The sequence below is a fragment of the Gopherus evgoodei genome, chromosome 21 (genome assembly GCF_007399415.2).
Source record: "Gopherus evgoodei ecotype Sinaloan lineage chromosome 21, rGopEvg1_v1.p, whole genome shotgun sequence".
In the NCBI taxonomy this organism is placed as follows: Eukaryota; Metazoa; Chordata; order Testudines; family Testudinidae; genus Gopherus; species Gopherus evgoodei.
The window spans coordinates 7712813-7735488 of NC_044342.1; the positions used below are offsets into that span (position 1 = coordinate 7712813).

Genomic DNA, 22676 nt, shown 5'->3' on the forward strand with positions numbered 1-22676 from the left:
TTTTTCACTGGTCCAACATCTATTGGTGTAAGAGACAAGCTTTCGAGGTTACAGAGAGTTCTGCTTCAGTGGAGGGTAGCTAATGTGATGACAGTTTATAAAAAGTAGCTCCAGAGTCAATCCTGGTAATTACAGGCTAGTAAGGATAACTTCAACACCAGATAAATTGATTGAAACAGTAAAGAACAGAATTATCAGACACAGAGATGAACATGATTTATTGAGAAAGAATCAACGTGGCTTTTGTACATGGAAATTATGCCTCACCAATCTGTTAGAATTCTTTAAGGGTGTCAGCAAACATGTGGACAAGGGTGTTCCTGTGGATATAGTGTGCTTGTATTTTCAGAAACCCTTTCACAAGTTCCCTCACCAAAGTCTCTCTAGCAAAATAAGCTGTCATGGGATAAGAGGGAAGTTCCTCTCTGTAGTAGAAAGGGAACCTAAGATATATGCCCTTGTATCAGAGGCATGGTAAAAGGCCTGAGTTAAAGTAGTGGGCAAGCTTTTCTAATATAAAGCAAAGTTAGCAAAAGTCAGGCTGTGAGCACACGTCAGGCTCTGCCTGCTTGCAAGTTTACAGAATTTGGCAAGAACAGGTCTCATATTGCAGAAATATACATTCCTAAGAATGGCTAGTTACAGACAATGCAAACACATGTGCAAGATGATGAGTGATAACTAGCCATGTCAGGGGGAAGTAACTAACTATGTCAGAGGCGCAGTACTAGCTTGTTTGTATCAGGTATAAAAATGTACCTCAGAGGGATTATTATTGTCTGGCCTAGGGAGGAATGGAAAGTCCTGCCGTTCACTGAGCTGGTCCATTGTTATGGGTATACGTATTAGTGGTCCGGTAGAGTCTGTGGGATACTAGTACCGTTCATTGACAATAAACCTGGCTGGGTGCCTTCATCCCTTAATGGATCTTGTGGTCATTGGGCATTGGCTCAAGGTATCCTGTGCCAGCTGTCTACACAGGTCTAGGGTGGCAAACAGACCAAGGGGAAGAGGCCCAGGGAAGAGAGATGGACAAGGAGAATGAAGGAGGGCAGGGAGACTGCTGCCAGAGGGTCTATGGGCTGGACCTAGTGTAGGGGGCAGGCCTGGGTCTCCCCTTTCCACCTTGTATTACACCTGCCTGTTGGAAGTGGCCATAGCAGACTGCATCAGACTCCTGATGGAAAGGGTTAGACTTTGAGATATGGCTGGCCACTGCGGCTGGGGTGAAGTGAAAGACTGCTGTTTTTCCCCTACACCCAGAAGGGAGTGAGAATGGACTAGGAGGCACTGCTGGAGGGCAGTGTCCTGAAGGGAATGCCATGAGCAGAAAGGAGCAATGCAGGTCCAAGCGCCAACAGAGGGTGAGAGATGGATGAGACACCACCAGGAGAGGGTGCTCCCCATGGACTGAACTAATTCCCAGACATGCCAGCAGGAGATGCCAGCGGAGGTGAGTCCCAAACCCGTCACAATGCTCTTTCTTGTTCTCTCTGAGACAAAGAGAGACGCCAAGCAAGTAATCCAGTTTCTACTGAAATAATACATCTAAAATTACAGAAACTGTGAGTAATAGCAAGGGAATGCATTAGAGCAGGGGTAGGCAACCTATGGCACTTGTGCCAAAGTAGGCACAGGTGCTGATTTTCAATGGCATTCATACTGCCCGGGTCCTGCCCACTGGTCCAGGAGGCGCTGCATTTTAATTTAATTTGAAATGACACTTCTTAAACATTTTTAAAGCCTTATTTACTTTACATACAACAATAATTTAGTTATATATTATAATATAGACTTATAGTCTATATTTAGTTGGTATATTATTCTCAAGCCTCCCCAGGAAACGGGATGAAGAGGTTTGGGGGGGATGTTTCGGGGAAACAGGAACTCCAAGTGGTCCTTTCCCTGAATCTTTGTCTAACTCACTTGGTGGTGGCAGCAATCCCATCCAAGGGCAAGGAAGAATTTGTGCCTTGGGGAATTTTTAACCTAAGCTGGTAGAAATAAGCATAGGGTGTCTTTCATGTGGATCCCCACATCTGTACCCTAGAGTTCAGAGTTGGGAAGGAACCCAGACACCCAGTATGGCTGTTCTTATGTTTCTTATGAGATAAAACCCCCTCATGAGATAGAATATTTTTTCCCTACACCTGGCAATCAAATCTTTGATACACTAATTTTGTATTTCCTGGTTTTCAGAGTTTTAAGTTTAGCCACTTTCCATATTCTGGAAGAGCAAGAAGCAACACTGAGAAACCTTAACTGTGTGTTAATGAAGTTTTTGGCATTTAATAAACAAAAGTGGGGAAAAGGAGCTATGAGTAAATAAACAGAGCCACACTCCAGGCTGGTGTAAATTGGTGTCACTGTATTGCAGTCTATTGAGCTACACTGCTTTATACAAGCTGAAGATCTGGCCCATAATGTAACTAATAAATGCACAAAATAGCAACTATCATGCAGGTTTTCCAATATCACTCTGATCCTTTGGCTTGTATGTGTGCATGTGAGGTGGCACGCTTTGTGATTAAGGGTATTACATTGATGGACGTGCAGATGAATGAACTGATGATGGTGTGACTGATCTGGTTAGGTCCTGTAATGATATCACTGGTGTAGATATGTGGACAGAGTAGGCAACCAATCCAGGCAACAAACCTCGATGCTTACTCTGCCCACATATCTACACCAGCGACACCATCACAGGACCTAACCAGATCAGCCACACCATCAACCAGATCAGCCACACCATCACCAGTTCCTTCACCTGCATGTCCACCAATGTAATATACGCCATCATATGCCAGCAATGCCCCTTTACTATGTACATCGGCCAAACTGGAGAGTCCCTACGGAAAAGGATAAATGGACACAAATCAGGTATTAGGAATGGCAATATACAAAAACCTGTAGGAGAACACTTCAAACTCGTTGGACACACAATAGTATATTTACAGGTAGCCATCCTGAGCAAAAAAACTTCAGGATCAAACTTCAAAAAGGAACTGCTGAACTTCAGTTCATCTGCAAATTTGACACCATCAGCTTAGGATGAAACAAAGACTGTGAATGGCTTGCCAACTACAAAAGCAGTTTCTCCTCCCTTGTTGTTCACACCTTAACTGCTAGAAGAGGGCCTCATCCTCCCTGATTGAACTTACCTCATTATCTCTAGCCTGCTTCTTGCTTGCAGGCTAGAGACACCTACCCCTGGAAATTTCCACTACATGCATCCGACAATGTGGGTATTCACCCACGGAAGCTCATGCTCTAATATGTCTGTTAGTCTATAAGGTGCCACAGGACTCTTTGCTGCTTTTACAAATGTTTAAAGTACAGTATGGTGTACATTGTGTATTCATTTTTAGAGATGTTCAACATTTATTGATTTCAAAATTTCACTGAAATTAGCCCCCTCAAAATAATTGTTTTCTGCCTTTTCTTATGTTTTTGGACCAAAATCTGAATTTCAACTTAACTAGCAAAACATTATAATTTTTTTTACAAATTTTCCTCCTCCCCTGCACTTTTCCAACTCATTATCTTTGTCGAGGAAGCTGGAGAAGAAATTTGTGAATCAAGGGAGAGGGCAAGGGATGGCCATGGGAGGTAAACTCTGTTGTTATATATAAAAGATTTTGTCAGCTAGTGCTGAAGTTTTCACCTTTTCATCCTGGATTTATGACTGATACGATGCCATATGTGGCTCACTGCATTACACAGTGGCTATAAAGACACAGTTTAGAAGACAGCTTGTGGTTGGTGTATGGACAAAGGTGTTTATATATTCTCTAAGAAAACAACAAGGATTCCAGTGGCACCTTAAAGACTAACAGATTTATTTAGGCATAAGCTTTCATGGGTAAAAAAACCTCACTTCTTCAGATGCATGGAATGAAAGTTACAGATGCAGGTATTATATAATGACACATGAAGAAAAGGGAGTAACAAAGAGAAACAGCAGAACTAAAATTCATTTGCAAATTTAACACCATTAATCTGGGCTTGAATAGGGATGGGGGTGGCTGGCTCATTACAGAAGCAACTTTACCTCTCCTGGAATTGACACCTCCTCATCTATCACTGAGAGTGGACTACATCCACTCTGACTGAATTGGCCCTGTTAACACCGGTTCTTCACTTGTGAGCCAATCTCTTAGAAAAACATCCAATCTTGATTTAAAAATCGTCAGTATAGAAAATCCACCACAACCCTTGTTAAATTGTTCTAGTGGTTAATTATTCTCACTGTTAAAAAATCATGCATTATTTCTCATCTGAATTTGGCTATCTTCAACTTCCAGCCATTGGATTATGTGATACTTTTCTCTGCTACATTGAAGAGCCTATTGTCAAACTGTCTGGAGTGATTCACAACCATGAAAGGTTCATCAACCTCAGGACAGATTGTCTAAAAGCAGGCCACGCACCCCAAATGTGTGGTTTGTTCTATAATTACATTTCACCAACCCAGTAACAAATGTGAATGCCTGTGAATCAAAGTGACAGTCTTACTATGGAGTCACACACAGTCTCGTTGGGACCTCCTGTCTATCTTGCCACCCAGGTATGCTGGACATAGTGATAAATGGTTAATTACGTCAAAAAACACAAAATATTCAGGTTGACCCCAGTCCCAAGAGACCAGTCACTTACCCCAGATCAATTTGTACCTTAGATCTCATGCCAAAGTCAATATTAGTAGCTAATCCAATAATAAAATAACTAAGGAGTTATTAACTAGGGGAAAAAAGGAGAGAGTTATTTACAAATTACAGCAGGCAACATATAGGCACAGATGAATAATAGGTGGTTCCAAAGGGTGACTGAAGTGTAGCAATCTGTTCACTGAATGAGTTTTAGGGATAACCCTGGGGATATCTGCTTTTTGTTCATTAACACCAGCCCTTGTAAGAGTTCAAACAGCAAAGAGAGAGCCATTTCTTTACATGCCCTTCCCCCAGAGTTCAAACTGATGGGATGGCAACTCCTGCATGTAACTTCTTTGTGGATAGATGGGGCAGTCAACAAAGCTTTGTCTTACAATGGACTGTTTAGTTTTGAGAGTCCTTCTTGATGGACGGGAAAACCACTCTTCCTGCTTACGTTGACAAATTCATAGCATCAGAGGGGTAGCCGTGTTAGTCTGGATCTGTAAAAGCAGTAAAGAATCCTGTGGCACCTTATAGACTAACAGACGTTTTGGAGCATGAGCTTTCGTGGGTGAATACCCACTTCTTCAGATGCATCTGAAGAAGTGGGTATTCACCCACGAAAGCTCATGCTCCAAAACGTCTGTTAGTCTATAAGGTGCCACAGGATTCTTTGCTGCTTTTACAAATTCATAGCAGGCATTTTTACAATTATAAAACAAAACTTACATATTACCTTATAGCATGAGATATAGGCATCACAGATATGAATCACACATGCAGCAACTTAAACACTAAACACATCTTTACAAGTCTAACATCTGTCTTTAAGAATATTAACATACAAGAGAGCTGGTCTCATATGTGTGGGAACTAGGGGTGTCGGGGTGCTGCAGCATCCCCAGATTTTACTGTGAAAAGTTTGCTGGTGCTGTCTGAACGAAGCTACCATTATTTTGCGATGCTGGAGAATCCCAGAGCTGTGCTACTCCCATGTGGTGTAAGCGGGAATTGCGCTTTGTTCATAATTTTGAACACACAGGGTTCAGCACCCTCACTAGAAAAAGTGCTCCCGTGCCACTGGCTGGTCTGAATTCCTATGAATTTGTCAGTGCTCAGCTAACACCTACAGACTTGGCAAGATATGGCACCTAGTTTGTCGTCATCACACCCATTATTCAATAGTTGTTCCCTACCGAGATGCTATAGACAGTAGTTAACTCACCCTATAACCTTCTCTTTGTTAAGATAAATAGACTGAGTTCCTTGAGTCATTCACTATAAAGCATGTTTTCTAATCCTTTAATCATTCTCATAGTTCTTTTCTCACCCCTCTCCAACTTTTCAACATCCTTCTCTAGTTGTGGGCACCAGAACTGGACACACTATTCCAGCAGGGGTCTCACCAGTACCAAAGTCAGAGGTAAAATAACCTCTACCCAAGATTCCCCCTTTTTCTGCATCCTGAAATCACATTAGTTCTGCAGGCCACAATATCACATTGGGAGCTCATGTTCAGCTGACCTCAAATCTCCCTCTGTATATGGAAATAATAGCACTGCCCTGCCTCACAATCACTGTCCATTAGCAAGAGCAGATTCACTGGGATAATGTATAATTGTTATTAGAAATCTGGCCCAATGACTCAGCTGGTATAATGCAGTGTAGTGCCATTGTTTTCATTGTAGAGGCAGTGATTCACATTATCTAAGGATCTAGTCCGTATCTAGAAATGAATAAATAAATAAATAAATCAAAGCATATAGAACTTTCTGGGTCTGTCATATTGCCCATTGCAAAATACTCATTCATTACTGATGCAGAACACTGTTAGCTTTCTACACAAGAGATTCTTGTCCCAGAGGAAACCAGAAAGTGTTCAGACTCCCCAGAAGTAATTAACTCTTGCTCTTAGAGTCAGATGAATAAAGGATTTTATTTTCCAAGAGGAGAGGGCTATATTTTTCCAAGAGAAGAGAAGTATATACATTTGATCAACACCCACATATAGCCCCCTCACCCTGCGGGAGCTGACTTTGCAGAGTAAAGTATAGCTGATGGTGTTACATGTTGTATTTATGAGACCCAGAGAGAAAGAGAGAGAAGGAGACAGAGAGAAGGAAGGGAGGGAGATATTAATTAGATAGATAGATAGATAGATAATGTGTATGGGGATAGAGAGAGAGAAAGATTTTTCTTTCAAGGCTATATGGTGATAACAAAGTCACTACAATTAATACTTTACTCCCAATTCCATTATGTTATATACATTATTTACATATACATTATATATAGTTCCACTAACTTCAGTGGCATCATTAAGTAAAGCGCTTTTCAACTTCAGTGAGGGTGTCACAATCAATCTGTCTCTTTATCTATCTATGGCGGTGAGTATGCATTACAAGTCCGAAGGTCAATGATCTCTTTCTGGAAGCTAGGTGAGTTTGCTTTTATTTTACTCCTCTTTAGCCTGTTAAATCTATAGAGGGATGCTGCCTTTCAAAAGAAACTCTTATCTGTGAACACTGAACCTTATCCTCAGAATCTGTATCTCCCTGTGGAAATTAACAGGTCAGCCCTCTTCAGGGATCAGCCAGGACTGCAAAGCCAATGTTGGCTAATATAAATAATCAGAGCCAGAGGAGGCGGCAGCCTGAAGATTCTTGCTCAAAAATCTTTGGCTTTATTGGCAGAGGGCTTGTCATTCTGAGAGAGACCTCTCTCAGAATGACAATGTTGGCTCTTGCTGGGTATAATCCCTATTTAACAAAGCCAGTATGACCTCATTGCTTAGTGGATTTAAGAATAGGAATCTTGTTCCCATGGGGACCATAGGTACATTGTTAATCCATGAAATTCCTGGCCCTACCATCCACAATGGCTGTTTTCCTTCTTGTTCCAATGTCCACACAGAAGTGTTTACATCATTCCATCAGATAGTGAGTGTATTACCAATGCCCCAAGCGAACTGACCCTTCACCCTTAATTGTCTGACCAGGTAGGGTCTAGTCAATTCAAAGCGTTTTAATTGTCCTCAAGTGATATGCAACAGTAAACGGGGTACAGATGGGGCTCTAAGGTTAAAACTTATAAAACTTCCATTGTTTAGTTGGAAGGTTTCCATGGTACTTACGGCACTTGCTTATTCTGCGTATTTTTCAGATCAGCGGTCGGGGTCACCAGTGTTGTCAGAGGTGTTGTGGTCAGATGCTACCGGTGTGGTGCTCTGCTCTCTCTTTGTTGGTATCACTCGGCTGCATGCGTATGTTCCCTCTGTGTGCTGCCCCAGCTCTGCAGATAGCTGACACAGCAGACCTGAAGAGAACCCCCAATGACCACAGAGTCTAGTAAGGTATGAAGGCACGTCGGCCAGGTTTATTGCCGTATTGGATACAGTAGTAGTTCCTCTCAGATTGGTACTCTACAGGGCATACTACAAATATGTACCCACGGTCAATGGACTCGGCTCAGTCAGTGGAGGGACTTTCCACTGCCCCCGCGGCCGGACAAAGACATTGCCCCAGGGATACGTTCTTATACACAGGTACAAACAAGTTACACATCACTCCTGACGTATTGAGGTGCAGCCCCTCCACGCAGCAAGGTACAACCCCTCTATGTAGTAAGGTGCCGCCTCTCACCTTGTATATGTTGGTTCGATCAAAACAACTCTATCCATCATATTACCCTTCTGCCCCTGTCATTGGGATGGGTCGGCCTGTTCTTTCTTATCTGTGGAATGTTCCAGTATAAGGTGTTCTGGTACCATGTTTATACTTCGGTATGCTAGGTGAATATATGTTTATGCAATATCAACCCTTTCCTTGCCAACATCTGAGAACCGAGCTGGCCTTCAGCTCACAGCTTGACTTTGCTCTCTAGCTAAGTCTTGACATCACTTTAGTTCAGGCCTCAGGCCTCATACTGGGCCTTTATCAGGGTCTTCACTTACTACATTACAGCATTCCAAAACGAAATCAAGAGGAACGCAAATGCATACACCTCATGATGGCCGTGCCTAGATGGGTACAAGAGCCAGTTAAAGTATACTATGCTAATAGTGTGGAGACTCTGGTAGATAAGACATATGTGCAACACTACCCCATTGTGCATCTAGTAACGGAAACTGGCTCCGAAATCAATCAGGCATGCTGTACAAAACATAATGGCTGGTGGTTGTGTGAGTGCTATGCCAATATTAACATCAATGCCACTAAAAAAGGCTGGGCACGACTAGTAAAAAAGGAATTGGTTAATGAGGTAGTGCGCATTCAGGACATGGCCTGTGCCATAGGGTATCATAATTTTTCCATCAATGGCAATATCTGCCCCACAAGTGAGGCAGGATTTTGTGTACCTATCACTGGCAGTATTGAGATAGGAGCCCAGGCTTTTTGGCCAACAAAAATGGGGAAGGCTGTCACTGAAACGGTTATTATGCACGAACAGCTGAAAAGCTTATTGGTTGATCTGTTTCCACCTATAAAATTCTTACATTTAGATATACATGAATTAGTAGCAAGAACAAAGGAATCCCTAATACCAATAGCCCACTTAATCCAGCAGCAAATGCGTGAAGTGGATGAGGTTCAACAAGCGGTGGAAACACCCTGGTGGGCAATCCCTGAGGATGTGACTTTGCATCCAGTAGTCTGCACTCTAAGCGTATTTCTAATGGGGATCCAGGCCCTAACTGTTGTGGTTCTAATAGGAATGTGTTGCTATATGATCCATCAAACAAAACGTGCCAAATTACAAGGTCGAATCAATAAGGGAATGGAAATGGCAATCAACACTGTTGTTGTACACCCAAACAATCACTTCATAAAGTAAGAAATTAAGGCACAAAAACTAAGTCACACTAAATAACAAATCTGTTAAAGCACACAAGTATTCATATTTTTAGTAATAGTTAAATTGTTATAACCAAAACTTATATATTAATCACCATATCATACACATACATACTCCTATTCAGATAATATCAATATATAAGTCATATAATCCATAATTTTCATTTATATCCTTGGATACTTTGTATGTCCCCACAAAGCCCTCGATGAAATACCAGATAGGCTACTAACCCCCAAGAACTTATGGTCCCAGGCCTAACATTCCCAGGCCCACCATAAGGGACTAAAAGATAATTGGATCATGAAATCTGTCTAACAGTCATACAAGGGAATGTGCAGACTAAAAGGACAGATGGGGCATGAGTGTATGGATGATAAAATAAGGTAAACACATAACAGTATTTAGCCCACTGGGTTATCTTAAGTCCATGCATTATGATTTTCCGGGACGATGGGTAAACATCCTCCCCATAAAAAGACAAAAAGTGGGGGAATGTAGTAAGTGAAGGCCCTGATAAAGGCCCAGTATGAAGCCTGAGGCCTGAACTAAAGTGATGTCAAGATTTAGTTAGAGAGCAGAGTCAAGCTGTGAGCTGAAGGCCAGCTCGGTTCACAGATGTTGGCAAGGAAAGGGCTGATATTGCATAAACATATATTCACCTAGCACATCGAACTATAAACATGGTACCAGAACACCTTATACTGGAACATTCCACAGATAAGAAAGAACAGGCCGACCCATCCCAATGACAGGGGCAAAAGGGTAATATGATGGATAGTGTTGTTTTGATCGAACCAACATATACAAGGTGAGAGGCGGCACCTTACTACGTAGAGGGGTTGTACCTTGCTGCATGGAGGGGCTGCACCTCAATACGTCAGGAGTGATGTGTAACTTGTTTGTACCTGTGTATAAGAATGTATCCCTGGGGCGATGTCTTTGTCCGGCCGAGGGGGCAGTGGAAAGTCCCTCCACTGACTGAGCCGAGTCCACTGACCGTGGGTACATATTTGTAGTATGCCCTGTAGAGTACCAATCTGAGAGGAACTACTACTGTATCCAATACGGCAATAAACCTGGCCGACGTGCCTTCATACCTTACTAGACTCTGTGATCATTGGGGGTTCTCTTCGGGTCTGCTGTGTCAGCTATCTGCAGAGCTGGGGCAGCACACAGAGGGAACACACGCACGCAGCCGAGTGATACCAACAAAGAGAGAGCAGAGCACCACACCAGTAGCATCTGACCACAACACCTCTGACAACAGCCAGGACTGCAAAGCCAATGTTGGCTAATATAAACAATCAGAGCCATAGGAGGCGGCAGCCTGAAGATTCTTGCTCAAAAATCTTTGGCTTTATTGGCAGAGGGCTTGTCATTCTGAGAGAGACCTCAGTCTCCTAGGAAGGTGGGTCTTGTGCTGAAGTTGACCTTGCAGCGTATCGGAATTCCACGGCTGTGAAATAACATTTTCTTTCTCTGTTTATTGAGGCAGGTACAGACAAGCTTTCTAGGGCAAGTCCTGCATGTCAGGCAATGACTAAGTGTATAGCAGTGTGTAGAGTACAGTACACATGTAGTTACATGCCAGAGTGAAAGACAGGCTGTGCCCATGTGTAATTGTGATGCTGCAAAGAAAGGCTCCAGCATTGGGAAGGCAAATGGGAAAGGTTCTTGCAGGAGTGGGGGCAATGGGGCCATATCTCAGTTGGGGTCCCCTGGTACTAATGGGATAATAAAAATAACAATAATATGAAGACTCATAAGATATCAGGAGGAGGAAGATGACAACTAGTGTCCAAAATATGGCTCTTAAAAATGAATGGACACTTGTATAATACAGGCCCTGATTTTCAGGAAGATTAATGGCCAAAGACTAGAAGTCATACAAAAAATAGGCAGGTTATTTTACATAATCATATAGCTATAGAAAGGTTATTATCCCAGAGGAGTAGAACATTCAAAAAAGCTAGAACAAACTTCTAAAGAACACTTTGGATCAGGTAGTTTCACTGCCTATCTATTTGATTCAGTTTGGTTAAAAAAATGTAGCCAAAACACAAAGCCTTGGTTGATTTTTCATCTCTTTGTAGGAAAGTTATCTTTCTGCTAACTATTCACTCAGGCTTTCTAGCACTAGTCACCCATATTGAGGACACGGGGATAACTTCATAGAAGGGTGATAACAAGCCTAGAGAAATCATAAGGAGACTATCAACTTATCTTGGTGAGTAAACTTTTTCCACACCACTCACTTCGGTAAATACATTGGGCTGATTCTTATACTAGTATAAACTGGTGCAGTTCCATTGAACTGAGAATCTGAATCACTGGGTTTGCCCTGTCTTGAAGCTTCTCCCACATGGCAGATGGATCCATACAAAGTGGATGGAAAATGATAACATTCATATTTGGTTTCAATTTATACACAGTTTATGTAGGTATTGATCACAACAAAATATGCAAGACAGTATAGAAACAGGAAGAAGCTAGACAAAGACTAGTAATACCTAGATCACATCTAGAACTTGCCCCCAGCAGATGTGAAAGCACTTTACAAGAAGGCAGCTTCATGTGAACACACGGAGTCAAATTTACCTCTAGTGAAGCCATGGGAATTTTGCCATGGAAGTCAGTAGAATAAAGATTTAGGCCTTCTTCCCCAAAAGTCTCTATTCTAGGGCAACTCAAAATGCATATTTGAAACAGTCAGCTGCCAAATTACCGCCATCAAAACTAGTAATAATAGTCAGAGCTGGTCAAAAATTGCCCATAGCTTTTCAAGGGAAATTTAAAGAGTGTAAGGCCAGCCATACTGGATCAGAGCAAAGGTCCATCTAGCCCAGTATCATGTCTTCTGACAGTGGCCAATGCCAGGTGACCCAGAGGGAATGAACAGAACAGGTAATCATCAAGTGATCCATCCCCTGTCGACCCTGCCCAACTTCTGACAAAAAAATGTATTAAAAAAATCTGATGAGGGTTTGAATGTTTGCTTTGTTTTCTGTTTTTCATTTGTTTGTTTTAATTTTCCATTATTATTATTATTATTATTATTATTATTATTATTATTATTATTTTGGCTGAAAGCTAAAATCAAACTTTAGAAAACATTTCTATGGAAAACTGATTTTCTTTTGAAATCCTTTTGTTGTTGTTTTCTGTGTTTGATAGGATGAATAAAAAACATCTTTGGGCTTTTGAATCAGATTCTTTTGTTCATGTTTTGAAGAGTCAGATTTTCACTGTAAAAATGGGAAACTTTGAATAAAAATATTTTGTACAAAAAAATACAATACATCATCACTCCAGATACACTGCCTGCTTATCAGAGATGCTGAGCACTTTGAACTGCCATTGATATCCATAGAGATTTGTGGGAGCTTTATGTCTCTGAGCATCAGGTCAGTTACTGAGTTTCCTACATGCAGATTTCAATGCCTAACTGTAGGCACCCAAGTTTAAAAATGTTAGCCAATCATTTATAAGACATGTCAAAAATTTGTGCCATTTCCTCGGTATGGCTCTAGAAACTATTCAAAAGGCAAAGGCTCTGTCCTGATGAACTTATAGTCCAAATTAGGACAGGATGAGAACTGGTGTCCTCAGCTGGGAATGGAAGGGAAGACAATGGCTGTAATAAGAAGAACACATGATTGCTTTTGTTAGTAACATGTGCATGCTGAGGATTTCATAATCAATCAGCTAAACAGAAAGAGCTCTCTGAGAGGCATCCATAACTAGTCACAGAACAATAGATTTTGACCCTGGTGTGGTAACTGGATCTGTACGAATGGACTCCTGTGCCTATCCGGAACCCCATTTACCTCAGTGGGACGACTCCACACATGGATGCAGGGGTCCATCCAGCAAATCCAGCTCAGTGAAATGGACTGTGAAGTGCTGTTTATTCTGCCATTTGCTTATGTATCAATGACACTTACTTTTCAATCAATCCCATCCTTCAGCTCATGTCATCTCCATTCTCTTCAGCATCTGTTGAGGTTACTGACCAAAAACGAGATGGAGGGACAGTGATGCTAAGGAAGTTAAAGATTCTCCTCCCTCTTGTGTATCATCAATCAAAATGTCTATTGGGATTGATTTTTTATGTCAGTGGGGTTACACGGAGTTGGTTGACGGCAGAATGCTTGTAAACAATGGAGTCAAATACGTGTCAGAATTTCAGACCAGGATATTCAGCAATTTATGAAAATCAAGCCCCTTTATGGTTTCTCAAGTCAACCAGCCAAATCTGAGAAAATCAAAATCACCATCTACTTTGGCAAATCTTGACCAATAACATGACACTAGAAAGAAAAAACACATCCTGATGTACATATCCCATGTTTAATGTTCAGGGTTGGAAACTAGTGAAAAATATCTTCTATTTGCAAACCTATCACTTATGGGGTTCAATTCACCACTGCTCATTCCACTCAAGTCATTATAGTTGTGCTGGGAAAAAGCTAGAATAACACAGGAGTTAATGAGACTTATTTATACCAATCGCTGTGCCGCTTTTACAAAGTTATCTGACAAAAAAACAGCAGTAGTTGGAAGGTTATTTTCAATTTAGATACTTTTTGTCTACCTGTAAGCCAACATAGTGCACTGGATGGATGATATAGGATCTGGTTTAGAAAAAAGGGTTTACATGAGGTTTCTAAAAGCAGATCTCTCTTGTATGGCTCACAACATGAGAAATGGGGTCAAATAGGAGAAATAATTGGACACAGTGTTGACGCTAGTGTAATCAAAGAAAATATTTGTGTAAATCCACATGAAATAGGACCCACTTTATTTTTATCCAACTTAGAGTGTTCAATTAGAAATATGAATTTGTCCGAGTCCCCCTGGCTTTCAAAATCTCATTGGGTTCTATCTATCTATCTATCTATCTATCTATCTATCTATCTATCTATCTATCTATCTATCTATCTATCTATCTATCTATCTAATTGAATTTCCATAACCTGTTCTGTTGGTTAATTTCATTTCTATTTCTCTTCATACAGATCACTAAATGTGAATGGAAAACCAAACTAATGTGAATGAATTTATTCTTGTCGGACTTTCTAAATACCCAGAACTTCAATTTTTCCTATTCTTGGTGTTTTTAGTTAATTATCTAATCACTCTGGTAGGGAATGTGATAATTATGCTGGTGATAAGGGCTGATCCTCACCTCCACACCCTCATGTACTTCTTCCTGTCTCATTTTTCCTTTGTTGATATCTGTTATTCCTCAGCCATTGTCCCTAAGATGTTGGTGAATTTCCTAGCAAAGCACAAAACCATTTCTGTCAATGGCTGCCTTGCCCAGATGTTCTTCATCCTCCTCTCAGCTGGTACTGAAGTTTTTGTGCTCTCAGCAATGGCTTATGACAGATACGCTGCCATATGTCACCCATTGCATTATGTGGAGACCATGAGCAAACGAGTGAGCAGACAGTTGATGGGTGGTTCCTGGACAAGGGAGCTCTTGTATTCACTGGTCAACACTGTCCCTGTGTTAAAGTTATACTTCTGTGGGCCCAATGAAATCAGGCATTTCAGCTGTGAGCTCCCTCCGCTATTACAACTGTCTTGTACTGGGACCTTCACCATTAAAATAGCTCTTCTTTCTTCTGCTGTGATATTTGGTTTCAGCTCCTTCCTCTTCACCCTAGTCTCCTACATTAACATCATCTCCACTACGAATAGTCTCCACGGAGGGAAGATGTAAAGCCTTCTCTACAAGCAGCTCCCACCTCATTGTGGTGGGTTTATTGTTTGTGACAGCTCTTTCTCAGTACATGAAACCCAGCTCAGTTGCTTCCCTGTTTCTAGATGAACTCTTTTCCATCCAGTACAGCATCTTGACCCCGATGTTGAACCCCATCATCTACAGCTTGAAAAATAAAGGTGTGAAAACTGCTCTGATAAGAACACTAGGGAAAATTCAAGTTTCTTATGCAATGTAACCATTTCTAGGTTTTTTCTTTTTTCAATAAAATTATAATATAAATCAAAGAATTGTGGGGACTGCACTATCTAGATATTTTGAGTTCTTTCAACTTGTTGACACTGATACACAATTGGCAATCAATTTAGTTTAGATCAGGGATCAGCAACCTTTGGCACACGGCCCATCAGGAAGAGCTGCTGGCAGCCTGGGATGGTTTGTTTACCTTCAGCATCTGCAGGTTCAGCCAATCGCAGCTCCCACTGGCCACGGTTTGCCTTTCGAGGCCAATGGGGGTTGTAGGAAGTGGCACGGGCCCAGGAATGTGCTGGCCACTGCTTCCTGCAGACCCCATTGTCCTGGAACAGCGAACTATGGTAAGTGGGAGCTGTGATCGGCTGAATCTGTGGCCTCTGAAGGTAAACAAACTATCCCAGCCTGCCAGTGGATGTCCCTGATGGGCTGCATGCCAAAGGTTGCTTATCCCTGGTCTAGATAAAAGCACTCATGCAAACAGTTTATAGGGCCAAAATGTTAGGTGCCATAAACAAGTGTATCTCAGTTGGCTTCAGCTGAACTATTTCAATTTACACAAGCTGAGGACCTGGCTCATTATGTTGATATCCATCCTTGATTTATTTCTACTTAAAGCAATGTAAGCTTTCGAATTTGAGTAGCATTAAATTTGAAAATCAATGCGCAACGAATCCCAACACTAGGGATTTAGACTGAACTTGAATTGGCATTGAGTATAGTTTGAGCTAATGCATGCTAGGTAAACCCAAATTTTCACTTGATTTTTAGCCTAGCCACAATTCCATGAGATAAATCAAGCTACATGATTTTGCCGTGTATCTACATTAGGAAAAAATTGTCAAAGTTAGATCAGTTATAATGATTATGTTTTAGTCTAGGGTCGTAACCTTAAGACAACCTTCCTAAAGGGCCTAAGGGAATTAGGTTCTGAAATGGGGCCCTGGATGTTATGTGAAGAAAGCAGGTGTTAGGAGTATTAGCAATGATAATGTACTATTCAGGACTGTATGTCTGCTTATATTTTGTGTCTTTTTTATCTATTTGACATTTGATATTTTTATATCCTTAAAGCACTTATATCCTGGTGAACAAAGAATAAAGAGACCGTGTGTTACATCTGCCCACAAAAAGATGAGGTGAAAAGAGATAAGAGATAGAGCTGCAGTATTGTTGGGTAGAGTGGGAGTTCAGTATATGAGTATGCACTAGGAGTTCAGTATATGAGTATGCACTAGGACAGTTCTGTCTCAACTCCTCTTCCTAGATAAGATCAAGTAACCAGTCAGAATGGGTGAGGGGGGTAGGGTGGGGGTAAGAGGGGGTGGAAAGGAAGCACTAAAAGCCAAAGAAATGCCTGTCCCTGACAGAAGCACCTCACTCTTTAACCCCGCATGGGATGCAAAAGAGGTGCCATATACATTAATGGATTCAGAGATTCCAAGGGACCATTGTGATCACCTAGTCTTCCTGGAGAGCATAGGCCATAGAACTGCTCCACAATAATACCTAGAGCAGATCTTTTAGAAAAAAAAATCCCATCTTGACTTAAAAATTTCCCTTGATGGAGAATCCCCCATGACTTTTGTAATTTCTACACTGATTAATTACTTTATTAAATCTTACACCTTATTGCCAGTCTGAATTTGTCTAGCTTCAACATCCAGCCACTGGATCATGTTAGACCTTTCTCTGCTAGATGGAATAGCCCATTATTAAATATGTGTTCTTCATGTTGATACTTATAGACTGTAACCAACTCATCCCTTAACTTTCTCTTTCTTAAACTGAATAGACTGACCTCCTCAAGTCTATCTCTATAGGGCATATTTTATGATCCTTTAATCATTTTCAGGGGTTTTCTCTGAACCTTCTCCAATTTATCAACATCCTTCTTGAATTGTGAACCCAAGCAACGGACACAGTTTTCCAACAGCATACTTAGATACATTTTTATGCTTTGTCCAGTTAGGGCCTGATCCAACTCTCAGAAAAGCTAATGAAATTATTTCCTTTGAGCTATGAATGGCCTGTTGTATGACAGGCTTGAAGCATAGTTTATTGAGATAGAGTTTAGTCTAGTAAGTAGAATCCAGAAGACGTAGGTTCTACTCCAGGGTTCTGGTTCTGCCACAGACCTGCTGACCAGTCACTTCCTCTCTCTGCATCTGTTTCACCTCTCAATCTTTGTCTATCTTGTCTATCTAGACTGACAAAAGTATGGGACAGAGATTGTCTTTTCCTGTGTGTTTGTCCAACACAATAGGGTCCTATTTTCAACTGGGGCTTCTAGACACAACTGTGATGCATGTAATTATGGACCATGTCCTATTATATATTTGTATAATGTCCAGCACAATGGGAGCCTGATTCTGATGAAGATTTTTTGGCAGTCTCATAGTGCAAAGAATAAGAGTTGAAGTAAGAGAGAGGAGAACCAGTTTCTCCATATACAGACTTCAAGGCTTTCAGGATTGGGCCCAAATATTGGTCTCTTTTCTCAGTTACTTGGATTGGAGTCCAGCTTAGACTCTGATTTGTACCAATGAAAGTAAGCGTGAGTGCAGACAAAAATGTTGTTGTTTAAAATTTTGCCCCTAGATATTAATAAAGGAAGAATTGCTAAGGGAAGGACTCTGCAGTTCAGAAGATAATTGTTAGCCTGGACTGTTCAATGGGGACTAAGTGAGTTAGCCACCTTCAAGAATCTCAGCCTGTATGTCCCTTCAGGGCACCAATGGTAGCAGTGTTCTCTAGCAATTATCTTGGAGGAACATGCACCCAGATTCACAAAGAGACTCAGATGCCAATATCCTACTTTTAGGCACTGCTGCAAGCCATGAAACCCCACATGGCTGCTGCTCCAGTTTGTAGGTATCTAAACTAACTCAGCACATACATTTTTGCTGTGAAAGTCCCCTAGGTACTTTAGTTTCTGCTTCTGAGTATGTACACTGCTGCATCAAGCAGACACCTGGACTTCAATCTCATGCTTAAGCCCCAGCATGCTGCACACGCCTATCTGGGCTGTGGGTCTCAGCCTGGTAACACACTTAACTCCACATAAAATAGCTGGGGGGACAGGAAAAACATAATCATAACCTCCTTCATACCCTTTAGTCTGGTGAATAGGCAACTCACCCAAGATGTTGGCTATTCCAGTTGAATTCCCCATTTGGCCTGAGAAGAAGACATTTGAATAAGGGTTCCCTGCTTCTTGGCTGAGTGTTCTACCCACTGGGCTCTGGAATACCTGGATGTGGATATCTTTGAATTTCTCTTGTTAAAACTCTTCCACACTTGAGATATTATTAAATATGCATTGAGCCAGAGAGATGGTGGGAATGATCCTATGGTCCAGTGCTGTATAGCCAATATGAATGTCGTTGCCCTGCTGATCTCAATGTACGCAGCAATCTAACCTATTGACACTGAACATTCATCTTTATGTTAGGAGTCCCAGATCCCATTTTATATTGTATATGGTAAAGAGTTTAGGCTAGGGTTTTCAGAGGAGCCTAAGGGAGTTAGGCATCCTACAGCCATTGAATATCAATCAGAATAGATTCTTTTGCTTCATTAGTTACTTTTGAAAACCACCGCCTAAATAATTAATGTAAATAACATGAAACAAAGGTCAGAACTTTATTTAGGATCTTCCTCAATTAACTTTGTATATTCATAGATTTAAAGCCAGAAAGAACCATTATGATCATCTTCTCTTATCTGCAGCATAACAGGGACCCAGTCATTCCTGTCCCAAGCTTAATAACATCTGCATGATAAAAGTGACCTCTTAACCTTCTCTTTAGTAAAATAAATAGATTAGGTTCCTTTAGTCTCTTGTTATAAGACTAGATTTCCAGACCTCAGTTCATTCTGGTAGCTCTTTTCTGAAGCTGGTTGACATCCAAGGAAGATCTGTCTCTTATTGCATCAAGTATCAGAGGGGTAGCTGTGTAAGTCTGGATCTGTAAAAGCAGCAAAGAGTCCTGTGGCACCTTATAGACTAACAGACGTTTTGGAGCATGAGCTTTCGTGGGTGAATACCCACTTCATCAGATGCATGTAGTGGAAATTTCCAGGGGCAGGTATATATATGCAGGCAAGCTAGAGATAATGAGGTAGTTCAATCAGGGAGGATGAGGCCCTGTTCTAGCAGTTAAGGTGTGAAAACCAAGGAAGGAGAAACTGGTTCTGTAATTGGCAAACCATTCACAATCTTTGTTTAATCCTGAGCTGATGGTGTCAAATTTGCAGATGAACTGAAGCTCAGCAGTTTCAGTTCATCTGCAAATTTCATACCCTTAGCACTGAAGGTGCTAAGGGTATGAAAAATGTGATATTTGTTATTGTTCATTTTTATTTCAACTCTGTCATTTCACTTATTAGGAAGTTCCTTGTCAACAAATAACCTTGAAATAAAACATCTGTGGAAAACATCTCTTCTAACATTGTAGGATCTTCCTTCTTGTAAAATTCTTTATAGCAAGGTGATAAGACAAAGATCTTCAACTGGCATAAATCAATATAGAACTTTTAATACCCATGCAGCTGTTACTACTTACACCAGCAAAGGAACTGGGTCTAGCTCTTCTGTATGTTCAGAGAAACCAGTGCATTTCAAATGTGGTGATTATAAAGGCAGGAGTGATTTTAATTGTTCTCTAATATTTAGAGAAGAATAACATTTTTCGTATACAAAAGGCCAAAATCCCTCATTGTTTTCACCATTTGTTGTGCTTCTCATTCTTCAAAGGGCTTCAAACAAATTGGGTTCAGCAGCATCAGTTTATTCATGTGAGTAGTCCTCACTTTTGTGAGTTGTAACTGCAGTGGGAATATTTGCATTCGTATAAGAATTCCTGTAATTAAGATCCGAATGAGATCAGAATTTGCCCTCATTTGAGAAATCTTATTTGATAAATGTGATAAACAATAACATTCACAGAGGGGAAAGAAAGAAAGAAAGAAAGAAAGAAAGAAAGAAAGAAAGAAAGAAAGAAAGAAAGAAAGAAAGAAAGAAAGAAAGAAAGAAAAAGATTGATCCCTTTTTGAATTTTTATATAGACTGAAAAAAATGTATTCGAAGAGGAAACATAGAACCTCAGATTCAGTATCTTTCTTTGTCACCCCTATAGACATTCTGAGAATAACCCAGGAGAGAACCGGACCATCTCTGATGTATTCATCCTGGTGAGGTTTTCAAACCTTAAAAAGCTGCAAATCATTCTCTCTCTGGTGCTTCTGGTCACCTACCTGGTCGCCCTGATAGGGAATCTTCTTGTTATCCTCCTTATAAAGTTAAACGCCTCACTCCACACCACCATGTATTTCTTTCTGGTGAACCTGTCAATCTTGGAAATCTGCTACACCAGCAGTGTGGTCCCTTAGCTGCTGAGTCACCTCCTGGTGGACCAAAAGACCATCACCATTGCAGGCTGCACTGCCCAGATGTATGTCATCACCTTCATGGGCCTGATAGAAAGCTGCCTCCTCGTGGTCATGGCGTATGACCATTACGTGGCCATATGTCACCCCTTGCACTACAGAACTATCATGAGTGGCTGGACATGTGCACAGCTCGCATTTGCTTCATGGATCATCAGCATCTCGGTGGAAGTAGCTCAGACCAGGTGGATCTTCAGCCTGCCCTTCTGTGGCTCCAACCGCATCCATCACTTCTTCTGCGACATTCCACCAGTGTTGAAGATGGCATGCATGGACGCATCCAAAAATAAGATTATGGTTTTGACTGTGCCAGTTTTATTCATCATGGGCCCTTTTTTGTTGATAACTGTGTCCTACATCTGTGTTATCTCCACCATCCTCAGGCTGTCATCAGCAGAGGGAAGGCGTAAAGCCTTCTCCACCTGCTCCTCTCACCTCATAGTGGTAACTTTGCTCTATGGAAGGGCTCTTTTCACCTACCTGAGGCCCAAGTCTATCTCCACCCCAGACAGTGATCAAATGATTTCCCTTGTGATCACAATTGTGGCACCTGTGCTGAACCCCATAATATACACTCTGAGGAACAGAGAGGTGAAGAGAGCCTTTAGAAAAACAGTAGAGAAAAGCATTTTTTCACACAGTTGGAGAAAACAAAGAATGAAAAATAGTTAAAATAGGGAGTGAGGGAAATTCATAAATGTTCTGTTGAATTACTCCCAATGACCTTCACTTTTTTAATTGAATTGTTGCCATTTGAAAAACTTTGACTTTTAAACCTATCAGGAGAATGGGAAGATAAACTTTTATTACCAACTCCCCTTCCAAATTTTAAATATCTTCAAAATTTTGAATGTCAAATTTTAAAAAAATCTTAAAATGAAAACCCTTTCATAAAATGTTCACCTTGTTTTTTGAAAATTTAACAATTTTCACCAAAATTTTAATGATGGAATAATTTCAACCAGCTCTCCCAAGAACTCCATTTAGGCTTCTCCTTTTCCTACTGTCAGTCCATTGCAGCATTTTAGGTTTTAGATTGGGTTGGGCTGGGTTTTTTTGGCTGTCTAATGGATTTCCCCAGTGCTCCCTGTTGCCTAATTTTAAATAATATTTCTCAGCACTTATGAACAGTTTCCTATATAAGACTCTGATAGATCTTTCAATGCCTAATCTGACCAGGTCACACAACAACTCTGGAAGCTGGCTTTTGACTTCCATGGCATTTTGCACAGATTCAGAAGTGTATGCTAACAGATCATTGTGTATATCATAGATTCATTGATTAAAAGGTCATAAGGGATCATTTTGATCATCTAGTCTGACATTCTGCTTAACACAGGACAGAGAGTTTCACCTGGTGATTCCTGAGTCAAAGAAGCACTGTACCTAGTTTATATTACATATGTAAAATAATAGTTATGTGATAAACTCATAAACTACACGTGGTTATATCAATGTATAACAATATTGCACCAAATGCCAGTGTATATGGTACATCTTTGTAAAATTATATGATAAAAATTTCTTTCTATATTTTTATGATGAGAGATACTATTCTGTTTGCTTCTCTACCTATAATAAACACCAAATTAAAAACCTCTATACCTAGTTCAGCATTTACATGACTATATGCATCTTTCACTAAACATCCCTATAATGCATTCATTCAAAGTTTAAAATACATTGAGACTCTGAGATGCACTGGCTGGCAGTATGTGATGTTTTGTTGTATCTTTTCG

General features: G+C 40.8%; 1 protein-coding gene across 1 annotated transcript; it reads left to right on the forward strand.

Annotated features, from left to right (window-relative positions):
• Window positions 1-8660: 8660 nt before the first annotated feature.
• LOC115637879 (olfactory receptor 10A4-like) lies at window positions 8661-21609 on the forward strand. Its single transcript, XM_030539478.1, is given in 2 exon segments — window positions 8661-9481; window positions 20628-21609. Coding segments are annotated over 2 exon segments (1803 nt in total).
• Window positions 21610-22676: the final 1067 nt, after the last annotated feature.